This window comes from Phyllostomus hastatus, unplaced genomic scaffold (assembly GCF_019186645.2).
Source record: "Phyllostomus hastatus isolate PE091 unplaced genomic scaffold, TTU_PhHast_1.1 phas_scaffold_385, whole genome shotgun sequence".
Lineage (NCBI taxonomy): Eukaryota > Metazoa > Chordata > Mammalia > Chiroptera > Phyllostomidae > Phyllostomus > Phyllostomus hastatus.
This window is the reverse complement of record NW_025334026.1, coordinates 1219612-1234406: the sequence shown is the minus strand read 5'-3', so window position 1 is coordinate 1234406 and position 14795 is coordinate 1219612. Positions and strand designations below refer to the sequence as shown.

The following is a 14795-nucleotide window of genomic DNA, read 5'->3' as shown; positions in this document are numbered from 1 at the left end:
TCATGCATATAAGTTCTTCAGCGACTCCATTTCCTGTACTGTACCTTATATCCACAGGGCTATTCTGTAACTACCTATTTGTACTTCTTAATCCCCTCACCTCTTCATCCATTCTCCTCCACCCCCCAGTCTGGCAACCATCAAAATGCTTTCTGTATCCATGACCCTGTCTCTGTTCTTCTTGTTTGCTTAGTTTGCTTTTGGGATTCAATTGTTGATAGATATGTACTTATTGCCATTTTATTGTTCGTAGTTTTGATCTTCTTTTTCCTAAGTAAGGAAAACAAGTTCTCTTGTTTTCCTAAAATGAGTCTCTTTAACATTTTACATAATAATGGTTTGAAGAGGATGTGCTCCTTTAGTGCATCCTGTACCACGTCTCCCTTCCTCCTACCAGGATGGATATGGTTTCTTTAATTCCGTAGTTGTCAGACTTCCATTCAACTCGATTTGTGACTTTCCTGAATGATGGCTGTTCTATAGCTTAGTTGTAATTTGATGTGGTTGTGCAAGGAGGTGAGCCATGTCTGCCTACACCACCAGCTTGACCGGAAGTCCCTGTTCCTCCATGTAAAATTTTTAAATCTGGTATTATAATATTATCTGTGCTTACAAAGGTAATGAATGGACTAAACAAATTGAAAAAAGTTTACAATGCAAAAAGCAGACAAAAGGTTAATCAATTACTATAATATCCAAAGAGCTCTCACAAATTGACAAGGGGACAAATAATCCAATAAGAATTGGGCAAGTAATATGAAAAGGCTGTGCACAAAAGAGTAAAGCCTAATAATCAACAAATATTTTTTAAAAAGATAACTGAAATTCATTAGCAATCAAGGAAATACAAACTAAAGTGACAGTGAGCCACCACTTTTCACCCATCAGACTAACAAAACTTCAAAACAACACTCAAAACTTTTAAGCAAGAAAGGGGTTGTTTCCTGCACTGCTGCTAGGAATTTTAAGAAAAATACCTGATCACAACTAAAAATAAACACATGTTTCTTTGACAAAGCAACCCAACTTACTATAAATCTAAGCTAAAGAAATAAAATCTTCAGTATACAAGAAAAGATGTGCCCTAGCTGGTGTGGCTCACTTGGTTGGGTATTGTCCTGGAAACCAAAAGGTTGCTGGTTCCATTCCCAGTTAGAGCACATGCCTGAGTTATTGGTTTTGGACCCAGTCGGGGCACATATGGAAGGCATACAATCAATGTTTCTCTCCCTTTCTTTCTCCCTCCTCTCATATCAATGTTTCTCCCTTCTCTCACATCAATGTTTCTCTCCCTTTCTTTCTCCCTCCCTCCTTCTCTCTGTAAAACAAAGAAAAGAAAAAATAAGATGCTCAAAGATGTCTATTGGTTCATTGTCCATAGTAATAAAAATTGGACATGAAGGCAGTATTACTTCATAGGCAATTGTACATCTGCATCATGCAAGCAATATAATGTAGCCTTTTAAAAAAGAACTATTACTTGGAAAGATTTTGACAGTAATGCTGAGAGAGATAATACAGATGCAGAACATATATATATATATACGTAATTTAATTTTTATAAAACAATGGCAATAAAACCTATGTGTATATACATATGTATATTTTATTTATGAAAGATTATATGAATATGGAAGAAAAAAACATAAAACAAATAATTTTTCATCATTAACTGAAGTTACCCAAAGAGAGGAAGAAGAACATATGATAGAGAATAAAAAGGCCAAGAAAAAAATTAGACAAAGAAATGCAAACTTGGTAATTGTGAAAACTCACAAGGCAGTAATTTTCAAGATACTGTGAGCGTGAAGGTCCAAGGATGACCTACAGGCATGTAAAAAGAAATCAAATGAATGTTTTTACCAGAAGAACCAGAAACTGGAAAAATAGCCATTTTTAAATGGGTTAAATCACAATATCTGGCCATTTTCAAAAGTTATTAATAGAAACACAATAACTGCATTCTCTGGGGTAGACAGACCTCCAACTCTTGGTCTGGATGCAAACACTGCTTGGAACTGTTTTGTCAGATGAGTAGCTTCAATCAGGAGCAAAAGATGGCAGCTGAGAAGAAATCTGCTGAAGAAGATGGGAAATCAAAAGAGGGAAAAAAGAACAGAGAAACACAAGAGCCCCTAGATGTAAGAGCGAATAAATGGGAAATGAGGACACATAAAAATGACATTAAGTCGGTGGCCAACAGAATCTCCAAGTTTGACCAGAGCCCATAGACTAAGAGAAAGAAACCACACCAAAGCTTGCTTTAAAAAAAAAAAAGAAAAAGAAAACAACACACATTTGTTCTGACTTCAGGTCACATGTAGAGTCAGAGTATTTATGTCCCATCCCCCATGTCCATCAGTCACTCAGTCTCACCAAGGCTCAGTCCTAAGGCTTCTCAACCCATCTGTCTCTTCCCCCAATACAACCACTCGGACTCAGCTGTCCACTGCACAGAGCCACCTCTCACTGTCCTCCCAGACTCCAGCTCCTACCCACTCAACCCCCAAGGGCCCTGAACAGAAGCCAGCCTCCTGAAATGTAAAGTTATGTCATTATTTATCTTTGTTTCTTACTTAGCCATACCACACTTTGTTATGTGCATATAGTACATGACACAATTTTAGGGGGAACAGAGCTGAACAACTTTTATGTTAATCATTTCAATGTGTAAAGAAAATAATGTATTCAGCCATCAGTCTTTGATTTCACTGATGGTATTAACTATGACAAGACCAGAATGGACAGGCCTAGAAATCCTACCTCAAGCCAATCTCTGGCTCAGATTGTATACAGAAATAGCAAAAATTGTAAAAATGGTATACAAACAGCCATAGTTTCAGAAATAAACACCAGACTTCCAGTCACAATGGAGGCATAAGTAAACATGGCTTGCCTCCTCACACAACCACATCAAAATTCTTGACTTTCCATCCCAGCCCTCAACACACATGGCACATCATCTGTGCTCCCACCACTTACTTGTGTATCCCTGCACCTTCACATTTGCTATTCCCACCTCTTGGAATTCCCGTCCTACCCATTTGACCACTAAAGATCTGGTACACACCTCTCACATCTGGACTCTGTAATTATTACTACAGGCCACCTTGACTGGCTACAATTTATACGACTATCTCCCTGATTCAATTTTTTAGTTTCTTGAAGACAGCAACCATCTCAACCAGTTTACATCCCAATGCCAACACAGTGATCTATAAATAAATATCTGTTGAATGGAGGAATTAATGAGCAATCATTCTAGCCTTTACTTTCCAAATTATCCAAACACTGGTATATCTGTACACAGAAAGGAAACAAATTGAGTTTATTAAGTTCTTACTGGGTATGCCAAGCAAACATTATTACATCTAATCCTCAGTAGGAAATGGGCAACATGATCACCATCTGATTTTCCAGATGGTGTAATAGAGATCTAGATAAGCTGAGTCCAAAATTACACAGCTCGCAACTGGTGACTTGTGGCCACATGGGATACAGATAAGAATGTCTGACACCAAAGCTCATACTTCATGTTCACGACCTTTCTCCACTATCAGGATGGTGATGATGGCACTGCTGACATATCATTTTCTATGGGCCAAGCACTGCTCTCAGCAACTATCAATATCAACAATATACGTATATATGTATTAAAATTCAGACATGAAAATGTGTTCAGACTTGCTAAATGCCCTAGAGCTTTCTAATTGCTAAAAATACTCTTTTTCCCAAAAAATCAATTCATTTGATGGATATAGTAAAATAAAAGAAGATGCAATGTGGAATTATCTACTATAGAACCTCAAAGTAGAGATAAAGTACTCAAGGTGGTGGAATAAAGAAGCTTGTTAATGAAATTCAGAATTTTTGCCAGGTTTGAAAAATTAGGATATCTAGTCAATGCCTCAAACTAATAAGAGGCTGGTAAGGAACTCATGACAAACTGAAGATAAAAATCACATGATGAAGATCCAGAGGCATTCAAAAGAGGAAAAGGAATGCCTGAAAAAGCCATTTGGTTTCATAAGAGTCCAGAGGAATACATGTGACAGTCTTTCACTACACTAAGAATAACACTAGGGAATAGGAAAGGGCAGCTGATTTTGTTTTTTTCATCTTCCTAAAAAGCTCAAAAATATTTCTAATTCCTCAACAGGTACAGAAAAATAACCAAAACAAATCACTCCTCCCACTCTTCCTTGGAAGCCTTATAAAAGAGAAAAATGTTCTTCTCTGATTTCTTTAAACATAGTCAAATGAAAAGATCACAAAAATTTATAATTTCTAACTGTTATGAGAGGAATACACAAAGCCAACTCATTGCCACCCATAATGGCAAAGAAATCCAGTGTGCAGAGAATACTCGCCAAGTGTCAAGACCCTGGACATAAAATTATAATGACAATAACTGCAACTAACAATATCTGGAAACTTACTAGCTGCGAGGCACTGTTCTAAGAGCTGCCCATGAAGTCACAACAACTCTAAGAAGTGAATGTTAGTTCTACTATCCCTGTTGACAGATGAGGACATTGAGGCACAAGGTCAGAAACTTGCCCACAGTCCAACACGACCGAAAAGTGGCAACACCAGGATTCAAAGTCTGAATTCCAAATTCCACAATCATTCTGCTACCCTGTGATTTGGGTTGCTACTCATAATTCCAAAGAAAAACTTCCAGGTTATGTTTTGTAATTCCACATGGGAAGAAGGTGCTTCTGTGGAACAGTAATGTATCTAGTCTTTGAAATCACTTCCAGAGCCTGCTGAGTTCTTGGGCCATTATATCAAAAGATATGTCACAGCCTCTCCACAGGCCAAGTCTGACTGACAGAATGTGGAACTAATTTTAATGAAGCACAAGAATGGGCCTTTGTTCTTGGGGAAAACAGTGCAGGAAACAACACCAACAGAAAAGGATGAGGAGAAACATCCATGAAGCAGCCCAGTGACTGCCATCACTTCCTTCTGATAAGGTTTCTAAGGATAACATGTGACAGGAAAAAACACGCCCTGCATGTCATGTCACTTCGTGTAAATGTTGTTTTACACTTCATGTCAGGGCTGTTGCCTCTTGCCCTGTAATCTCGCAAAATCAAACAACTCTTTCTCCCATGTGTGTGTGTGCACTTACACTCACTCACACTTTGCATTTTGGTTTTGCACAGAAAAACACTGTGCATTAAGCAGGCCCCAAAACCAAACAACAGCTTCGGTCCAGCCAGCACTCTCCCAAACTTCAGTCACAAACACCTCAGCCACTTTTGTCACATCTGAGGATATGTTCTCTTAGTTTACTTGTCTTGAATTTGACTCACCTTTTTCTCTTAGGCTTCTTTTAAAAGGAAAAAACTCTATCACTGTTGCCAATGGAAAGCCAGCATGATGGGCTCTAAGCAGAGTAGTGCTGAAAAGAAGACTGAGCCTGAAACCTGCACTCTGTCTAAAGGGGAGAAAGGGGATACTAGAGAGTATCATTTTGAACTGTATGATACTGTCATTTTTATAGGTCAAAAACAATCAAATACTGGCAATTTCATTTAATTCAACTTAATATTATTAACACCAAACCAAGTCTTTCCCTCAAATAAGACATAAAAAGAATTTAAAGGAAAATAACTAAGCTACTAAGCAATTGAAAGGAATTTAATGCCACGATTTCTAACACTTAAAATAATGTTTAGTACCTGCAGTGATACAAATCTCTCAATTTGTGAAACTCTGCTAGAAAAACAAGGGGATGTAGTGTCAGCGAGTAAAGACCACACTGGAAATATGAAGTCCATGCTCCAGTACCAATCAACTGCCTAACAGCCATGCAACCCGCCCGCCTGTGCCCCCAGCACTGGCACTTAAGAGATGGTAAATACATGCTGCACAAATGACCAGTCCCCAACCTTCTATGCCTGTGAAAGTAAAAAATTTATCCCCCTCTTGATCTCCTGGGGTCCTTTTGAGGATCAAATGAGATGGATGACACAGGTGTCAGCATTTTCAAAACAGACAATGCTGTCACAAGAAAGAACATCATTACCATACAGCAATGACAGGGGACAATTACTGGGAATTTTGGCCACCCTATATTTATTCCACCTTCATAATAGCACCTAGCTGTCATTTTGAAGGTTTGTTTCTTATTCCCTGGATACTATCTTGATGGGATGGTGAACCCAAATAGACGCTTTGCACTACACAAGCCATTGGGGTCCCAGGAAACTCCTTCAGCCAAATCCTTCTGCTGGTGGCCAGGAGGTGGCCAAGTGACCTGAGACTGAACAATCAGGTGCTCCCTCCCTGGAATGTCGATCTGGAGCAGAACAAGAGACAATCAGGAAACAACTAGTGTTCACTCCAGCAGTGGGGCATTAATTGTATCACTATTCCTGCTAGGAGACCTTTTCTGGGCTCTTAATTCCAGCTTATGAACCTTCCAAAGTTGCCTTGACTTCTTCCTGTTTCCAAAATCTAGCCTGCCATCAATTCCATAAGATCACAATATTCTCAATTGGAACAGATTTCTATTGCTTTTTACCAAAGAGCCCTGGCAGATACACCAGTGTACCATCCTTTCAAATGTTCCCACTAATATTCATCCAACCAGCTGAACTCTCTAGCTGCAATCACCAGCCAACACCTCACATTCTTGCCTAAAACTTTTCCTAAGTCAGTAAATAAATGTGAAATGTATTCAAAGATAACACCTGGCCTTTTAAGAAAAATCTCTTCCAATTATCCGTTACTTCTTAGTAAACATAGGGCTTTGATTACAGGAGGAGAATGATGTCGGAAGAGACACATACAAGAAGTTCCATTTTCCAAATGGGACTGAGAACTATGCCCAGAGTTATATGGAAAGAAATCCTCCTTATCCAGTTGTCCCTTTGGGAGCAGAAAAAGAACAGTAACAAGGCTCACTAACTCACTTGTGCCCTTCCATTCTACTGCAGTCTATTACCTGCATGGGTAGGTGTCATGGGCTGAGTAACAAGTGTCCCAGTCAGATTTCCTCCCTGAGGAGCAAGGACCTCTTTATATAGAAATTAACATTTCTACATGCCTGCCACTTTCACATACAGTATGTGACTTAATATTCACAACTAGCTAGGTAGATACCAATGTGTGGGTTTCCCCCGTATCACCAAGCAATTCTCCAACGCAAGCTGGGTGTCCTACAATTCAACTCAATTCTGATACTATCTACCTGGAGACAGCATCAGATCCCACAGGTTAAGGCACCAGCCCATGACTTCAGGTGACAGTTGCAATTCCAGGTTGTCACCTGTGCTCCTGACTAACCAGCTATATATCTGAGGTTCCATGAGCTCTTGTTCGGTTTCCATTAATTTGGTAGAGTGGCTCAAAGAACTCAGAAAAACATTTTACTTAGTAGATTACCAGTTTACCTAAAAAGGATATAACTCAGGCCCTGACCAGTGTGACTCAGCTGGTTGGAGCATCACCCCATGGACCGAAAGGTTGTGAATTCAATCCCCAATCAGGGCACATACCTAGGCTGTGAGTTCAATCTCCCAGTTGGGGTGCATACAAGAGACAACCAATTGATGTTTTTTTCTCACATCAATGTTTCTCTCTCTCCCCCTCCTTCCTCTCTCTAAAAAGCAATGAAAAAAAAAATGTCCTCAGGTGAGGATAAAATTTAAAAAAAAATTTAATGTTTGAAGGATATAACTCAGGAACAGCCAGGTGGAAGAAAAACAGATGAGGACATATGTGGGAAAGGGCGTGGAGCTATCCTGCTCTCTCAGAGAGGGCCGCTCTCCCTGCACCTCCAAGAGTTCACCAACCCAGAAGCTCTACAAAACCTATCCTGCAACGGTTTTGTGGAGGCTTCATTACACAGGCGTAACTGACTGAACCACTGGCCAGCGGCCACTGAACTCAATCTCCAGTCCCTCTCCCCTCCCTGGAGGTGGGGGTTTCTTCTGGCAACCAGCTCCTAACCTTTGGTGCTTTCCAAGATTCACTTGACATAACAAAAGACACTTTTATGGATATCATCACCTTGAAAATGTCAGAAGTTTTAGGAGCTCAGTGCCAGAAATGGGAACAAAGAACAAATGCACTGTATTTTTAGGACTATAAGATACACCTGGTTTTTAGAGGCAGAAAATAGGAAAAAAAATTTTGAAGCAAAAAATGTGGTAAAATATTTAATAACCTGTGACCCCACTCCACTGCCACCCCCCCCCACAGCAAGCCAGATAAGCTACATTCGAACTATAAGATGCACCCCCTGTCCTCCCAAATTTGGGGGTGCATTTTAATCTGAAAAATACAGTATGTCTTTCTTATAAATCACAGTGCCACAATAGACCTAATTCTTGGGCTCAGAGAGGTAAGGCAAATGACACAGCTGAAAAAAAGGAAGAACCAGGGTTCAAATCCAGGCCTCGAGAGCCCATGCACTCTCACACCAGCCTGCCGGGGGCAGATCAACAGCCCCCCAAAAGAACTAAAGCAATAAATACAGCTAATGATCAATGCCACAAACATATACCAAGAACCTAATGTGTGGCAGGTCCAAAATGTTTGTGCAAAACACTGAAAAGTAAAAAAATGAAAAGCTGCCCTGACCGCAAAGCCTACAAGCCTCGTAGTAGCATGGCTATTTATACACTTCACTATGGTACAATGCAATGTATACACTCAACCAGACCATGAATCTTTACTGAGCATCTTCTAGATGCTTCTAGAGGCTGGGTATACATCAGTGAACAAGACAGCATAATATTACCACCCACATAGAGCTGACATTATGGCATAGGAGGCAGAAATAAACAAAATAGGAAAGCATAATGTACAGAGTGTTAGTTGGTGATAAGTGTGATGGAGAAAAACAAAGAGGAATAGAAGTGTAAGGGAGTTGGTACCATTTTAAATCTGTCCCAATTTCAGAGTCCCTGCAGCTCCATTAGAAAGGAGCACTACATCCTGTGCTCATGGCCAGCAAAGTGTCACAGGAGAATGAGGGTGTGAAAGGACAGAGAAGGGAACTGGCTCTACTAGGTGGGTAATGGTGAGAGGGTGTGGGCTGTGGAAAGTCTCCAGAATGAGATGAGGTCTGAGCAAGTGAGTTTCCTTCCCTTCCCTTCCTCTGCAGGAAGATGTCTCCTGGCCTCACCACTGCAAGGCATGAATCAGCTGTGAATGACTTCACAAAGCATTTCCAACAAATGCCTGTGGGTCTGTCATCTTCGCCAAAATCTTGGTGTCACCCCCTGATCAATGTTATAAGCTTATGCAACAATGTCAGCCTTTTGTGGGTCATAAAGGCAAATGGCAATTTTTAGGACTTTTTTCAATTATAAAAGAAACACATAATCACAGTGTAACAGGGGGGTCTAGCCAGATTGCTGGGAGGTGGAGAGAAACCCCAGAGTGAGAGGTTGCACCCCCCTGGAGAAAGGAGGGGCCAGAGGAAACCCCAAGACAGAGAATTGAAGAAATAGCCTGCCCTGCTCCGAAGAAGGAAGGGACCCCTGAGAGGGGCTGGGAAGGGCCAAAGGCAGCCCTGGAGCTGGAGCATGATCCCATACCCCCAAGGCAACAGTAAACAACTACCACTCCTGACACCTCTTGCCCAGAGCTTGCATGGGCTTTGGGGGCAGAAAGGTCACAATGCACATGTAAAACCCTTTTACTTCATTCTGGATCATGGCAGCCAGAGGAGAGGCTGGGGCACTGCAAGCCCACACACGTGGTGAACGTTGACCCAAATTGGCTAGAAAGTGGGACACTCACACAGCATGTCAGATTTGGGGGGAAGATTTTAAAAGGCGGGTATACAGAAGCTCCCTCATTCTTCTTTGCCCTTCGCCCCCAAGTGGGATGGAGCACAGAGTGTTCTTGAGACATGGTGGATGCCAGGCCCTGCTCGGGCACCCTTTTGGCATTCCCCTCGCTTACCCAGTCGGGAACCAGCCCACAGAGGCTGAGTCCCATGCACAAGATGGGTACCCCACCAGCAACGGGCCCGCAGGACACCAGGCCCCACTAGTGGCTCTTGCCTTGCCCTGCTCTCACAGCCTGGAACAGGCCTGTACAAACACACACCTTGCCAGCAGCAGACTCAGACAGGACACTGCGGCCCCATGCCACTCGGCACAGGTCCTGGACTGCTCCCACTCTCTTGCACTGAGAACATCACACAGACACTCGGGCTGGGCAAGTTTGCCAGCCCCAAGGGCACAAGCAACCCCGGACACTGGGGGCCCAGTGGACTGAGCCCCTCGCATGACCGGCTGCAGTGGCTTGCCAGTGCAACCTGGACTCGGGAGAGGGAGGAAGCTGCAGTGAGGCAATGGAGACACAGGCCACACAAGTGTGTGCTCCGGAGAGAGAGCCTGGAGCTGGAGAGATGGAGATCAATCATGTAGCAGCCTTGGACTCCACAAGGGCAGATAAGAATGGAGGGGATCTCTGAGCATCGATTTGGACTTCAGTCTTTTTGGGAACACAGGAATTTCTGTGTTTTACACAAGAGAAAGGCCTGGAGCAGGGGAGCTTCCAACTCCCCCAAGTTGGGCACCATGTTAATAAAAGCCTTCTCCTCCCCCACCAACCTCTGCTTTATGGTTGTGTATGGCAGCAGGCAGCCAAATACCATTTAGCCCTCTAACAACAGTACAAAATATGAAAAATATCAGGAAATACAAAGATTTTCAATATTCTTAATTCCAACATTACCTGTGTTCATACTTTGGTACATTTTTTGCCAGAGTTGTTTAACCCTGCAGAGGTCACGGTCAAAAAAATTATAGCGTAGGTCCTATGCATCACACACCCTTAAAAAACACATGTTATAACCAAACTGCTTAAACATTATGTCTTAACATTAGTCACATACAAACATGTAGCTAGTCATGGCCTTGGACATATGCACCTGATGTATGTAACAATATCTAAAAGAGTTTGCATCTCTCAGATCTGCTACAACCTCCTCAGGGTTAACATAACTAGAATCAGTCTACATCCATATAATTTTGTAACCTGCTCTTGTTATTTTTACTAAATATATAATTTCTTAATTCTACATATCTATTTTGTGCATAAAAAATTATACAGACATCAATTTAATGGCTATATAACATTCCACTCTACTGATGCACTATACTTTATTAATCATTTCCCAATTGTCACGCATTTAGATTTCTAAGTTTTCACCACTATAAATTTTCCCTGAAAATAACTATGCAGAAGGTATTTCTTTTTTTATTCATTTTTAGAGAGAGAGAAAGAGAGAGTAACATCGATTTTGTTGTTCCACTTATTTATGTACTTGTTGATTGATTCTTGTATGTGCCCTAAGGATCGAACCTGCAATCTTGGCATATTGAGACAATGCTCCTACCAGCTAAGCTACCCAGCCAGGGCCTTCAGAAAGTATTTCAAGCAGTTCCCTTATAAAAAATTCCAAATGAGAATTATGGGAAGCTGAAAATACTTCAGAGTAGTCCTGCATAGACAGTCTACAGAGCACCCAAATTTAATCACTGCACCATTCGGCTGCAGAGGCAGAATATAGAAGCTGGTCATCTCTAGCTACCTTTTTGCTCTTGACAGTAAATGGTTTTAGGAGCGACATATTTACCTGCTGTCAGAATCCGAGGCGATTTCCTTTCTCCCTCCAAAGCGGATCTGGCACTGCATGGAAAAAGAAGCCACTGTGATCAGCTGTTGGGATGGGACACTCAAATGTCACCAAACAGCCCACACAGACCTCAGGGTCACCAGGGACACAGGAACAGAAATTCTGGGTTGCTGAGTCAGGGTGTCCCCTGCCCTGAGTATCAGCCCAAGACATAAGATGGTAGACATCCCAGCCTTCCAGCTGCCAGTTAAAGGAAGTCCTTATGTCCCACTTGTACAGAAGTGTGCCATGTGGGAAAACAATGCTAAGAGGAAAAGAGAAGCACACAGCTTCTGCACATTACCTAAGAAACTTCTATGTGTCAGCAGCTGGCAATGTATATAACACAGGGCTCTTAATAGGCAATAACGAAAATTTCAATAAATCTGCAATGATGAATCCCTTTTGACAAGGGCCTAAAGTTGTTATGGCTGGCTAGAAAATTATGACAGGATAAATCATACTTCAAACAAGTCATCTGGTTGTTCAGAGTGACAATTTACCCAGGGCGGGTACAAACAAAAGCAAACTATTTTCCTTTTTTTTAATTGTAAATATAGAAAACACAAAATTAACAGTTTAATCATTTCTAGTTATACAATTCAATTCACAATATTGTGCGACTATCACCACTATCCACTATTCTCTTTTAAAGATGTGGAATCTCCAATGTGGGTAGCAGGCTTACAAGATTTCTGAACTTCATAACTAAAAGACCATATGTAAAATTTAAATGATACATTTGTCAAAACTTATAGAACTGCACATTCAAAATTAGAGTATTTTATTGTATGCAAACTATATCTCAAAAATGTTGATTTTTAAAAGGCATATATACACAACACTTTTGTTGCCCAAAATAATAATAATAACAATAATGGCAGATCTGGGCATAAACTCTAATGTATTTCTGTTTAACTGCTACTCCTAAAGTAGTTCCAATTGTCTCCTAATCTTCTTGCCATTGTTTCCATCTCTGGAGCAAAGAAAGAAGAAATGAATAATGTGGGCTCCTAATTTACAGTGGATCAGGGGCTGGCTGGGCCTTTACCTACTTTAACAAATGCAGTTCTCTCAACATCAGTGTGAAGATCAATGACCAGATTACAGAGAAGGAGAATGCCCAGAAAGGCTAGACGAGCTGTCCAAGCACACACAGCTGGGAGGAGATGAAACTGGCCTTTGACCCCAGTTACACCTGAGCTTGTGTTGTCTCACCCTATCAGGACACCTTGAGGCTTGGGAGGATGATAGCCTCTGAGCTCACCTAACACCTACTACAGTCAACACCTAACACACACCTTTATTAAAGTATTTATCTCCTATCTCCCTATATACACGCACAAAATTGTCAGTCATCCCTTCCAAAAGGTGAGCTACCTTGAATTCCCAGGGCTGGATCCTAGCTCTGCTACTTATTAACTATAACACCAGAAGAAAGTTTTTGGACATTTCTGAGTTTCCGTTTCTTTAGCAGTAAAATGGAAATAATTGTAGGAACTGTCTCACAGGGTGGTTGAAAGGATTAAATGTAAAGAATATGGAGGTAAAGCAGACAGCCCAGCACACGATGAATGTACAATAAATGATGCATGCCTGGTATATATGCAGGCAAGAAAACATGCCAGTTCATGTCAAAGCTCACCTCCCACCCAGTCAAAAGCCAGGCATCAGAATAGCATCAACCAGTCAGATCAGAGCCCACCTGGAGGATCCACACCATCAATCCTGAGCATGGTTCATTCCTTCCTATCTCTGTTCTTATCCTCACAGAGACCCCAACCACCACCTTAGTACCCAAAAGAGTTGCCCTAAAACACAACTGCTTGGGAATAAGACTTTGAAACCTACATCAGTGCCCTTCTCAAAGGGACATCCTGAAGGATGCAGTCCTCCAGAGGGCTGTAGAAAGTCAGGACACAAGAATGCTTCTGTCCCTACCTCTGATAGCCTTCCCTGTTCTATCATTTTCTGGGGGAAACTATTGGCCTCACTGTTCCAAGATACAAAGTGGGGGTAAGTCTGTCTAGATAGACAGAAATTACTTCTACATTGCTTATCTGACATTATTACTTGATCTCAAGGTCAAACATGAGCATTCCTCTTACCTGTTTCACTGCATCCAGCAGTCGCTCCAGCAGAAATTGTCTTTTAATGTCATTGTTCTGTGATCCTAAAATGCAACAAGGCTTAATTAGTTCTGTTTGACATTAGCCTTCTATTAAGACTTTCTGACATATAGTGTATGTCAGATATATAGTGTATGACTGTCCCCAACTAATACCAGCCTACTCTTTAATAAAACCCATAGCAAAACCAGGCACCAATAATTTATATCATACAGATGAAGTCTGACCATTTCCCTGTTATTGCAATGTGGAATAATCAAATCCAGGGTTTTTTAACCTTGACACTACTAACATCTGGACCACCAGATGGTGGGGGCTACCCTATGAATTAGAGGATATCTGGCAGCACCCCAGGCCTCTACCCACTAAATACCATTAGCACACATGCATGCACACACACATACACTAGTTATAGCAACGAAAATGTCTCTAGATGTCCTCTGGGGAACAAAATTGCCCCCAGTTGAGAACCAATATTCTAACTTAAAATTCTAACTTATGAGAGTAAGTTTCCTAGTACATAGGCTTGCTGGCTCACCTCACCATCACCTCCCACATCCCTTCTCCATGCCACTGCAATATAAACTGAAAACCTGATTCCTCCTTTTCTAAGCTTCTCTTACAAGGCTGACTGTAAGAAGTTCTAGCTAACGAGATGTAAGCAGAAGTGTACTGGGAAGGTCCTGGGAAAATTATGTCATCCTAATAAAAGAACAGATGTTAATGGCTTCATTCCCCCTTCCACTCTTATCTCTTAATCATAAACACACTGGGTGGAGCCAAGTAGCATCTTGCTACCATGAAGCAACAGGCCTGAAGGGAAGGCCAAGAGAATCACAAAGATGTCAGCCCTTATATTATTTTGCTGCTGAACTGATACTGGAAATCTACTACCTCTAACAGAGCAAATAACTCCATTTGTTCAAAACACTGTACATTGGGCCATTACTTACAGCCAAAAGCTTTCCCAACTGGTACATGTGGCATACACTGAACTCCTACTTAAAGAGGGT

The 14795-nt window shown here is 41.4% G+C and overlaps 1 protein-coding gene across 2 annotated transcripts in view; it reads right to left on the bottom strand.

The window, feature by feature from the left end:
• SNX29 (sorting nexin 29) overlaps positions 1 to 14795 on the bottom strand; it is a 564444-nt gene that overhangs the window by 530233 nt on the left and 19416 nt on the right. For both annotated transcript variants that reach the window (XR_006783480.1, XM_045819397.1), the window contains exons 2-3: positions 13762 to 13826; positions 11615 to 11667 (exon numbers count right to left, since the gene is read on the bottom strand). Coding sequence is in view for 1 of the 2 variants with exons in the window: in XM_045819397.1 (XP_045675353.1) it covers positions 11615 to 11667; positions 13762 to 13826 (118 nt within the window). In the remaining variant the exon portion in view is untranslated. The remainder of the gene's footprint in view (positions 1 to 11614; positions 11668 to 13761; positions 13827 to 14795) is intronic.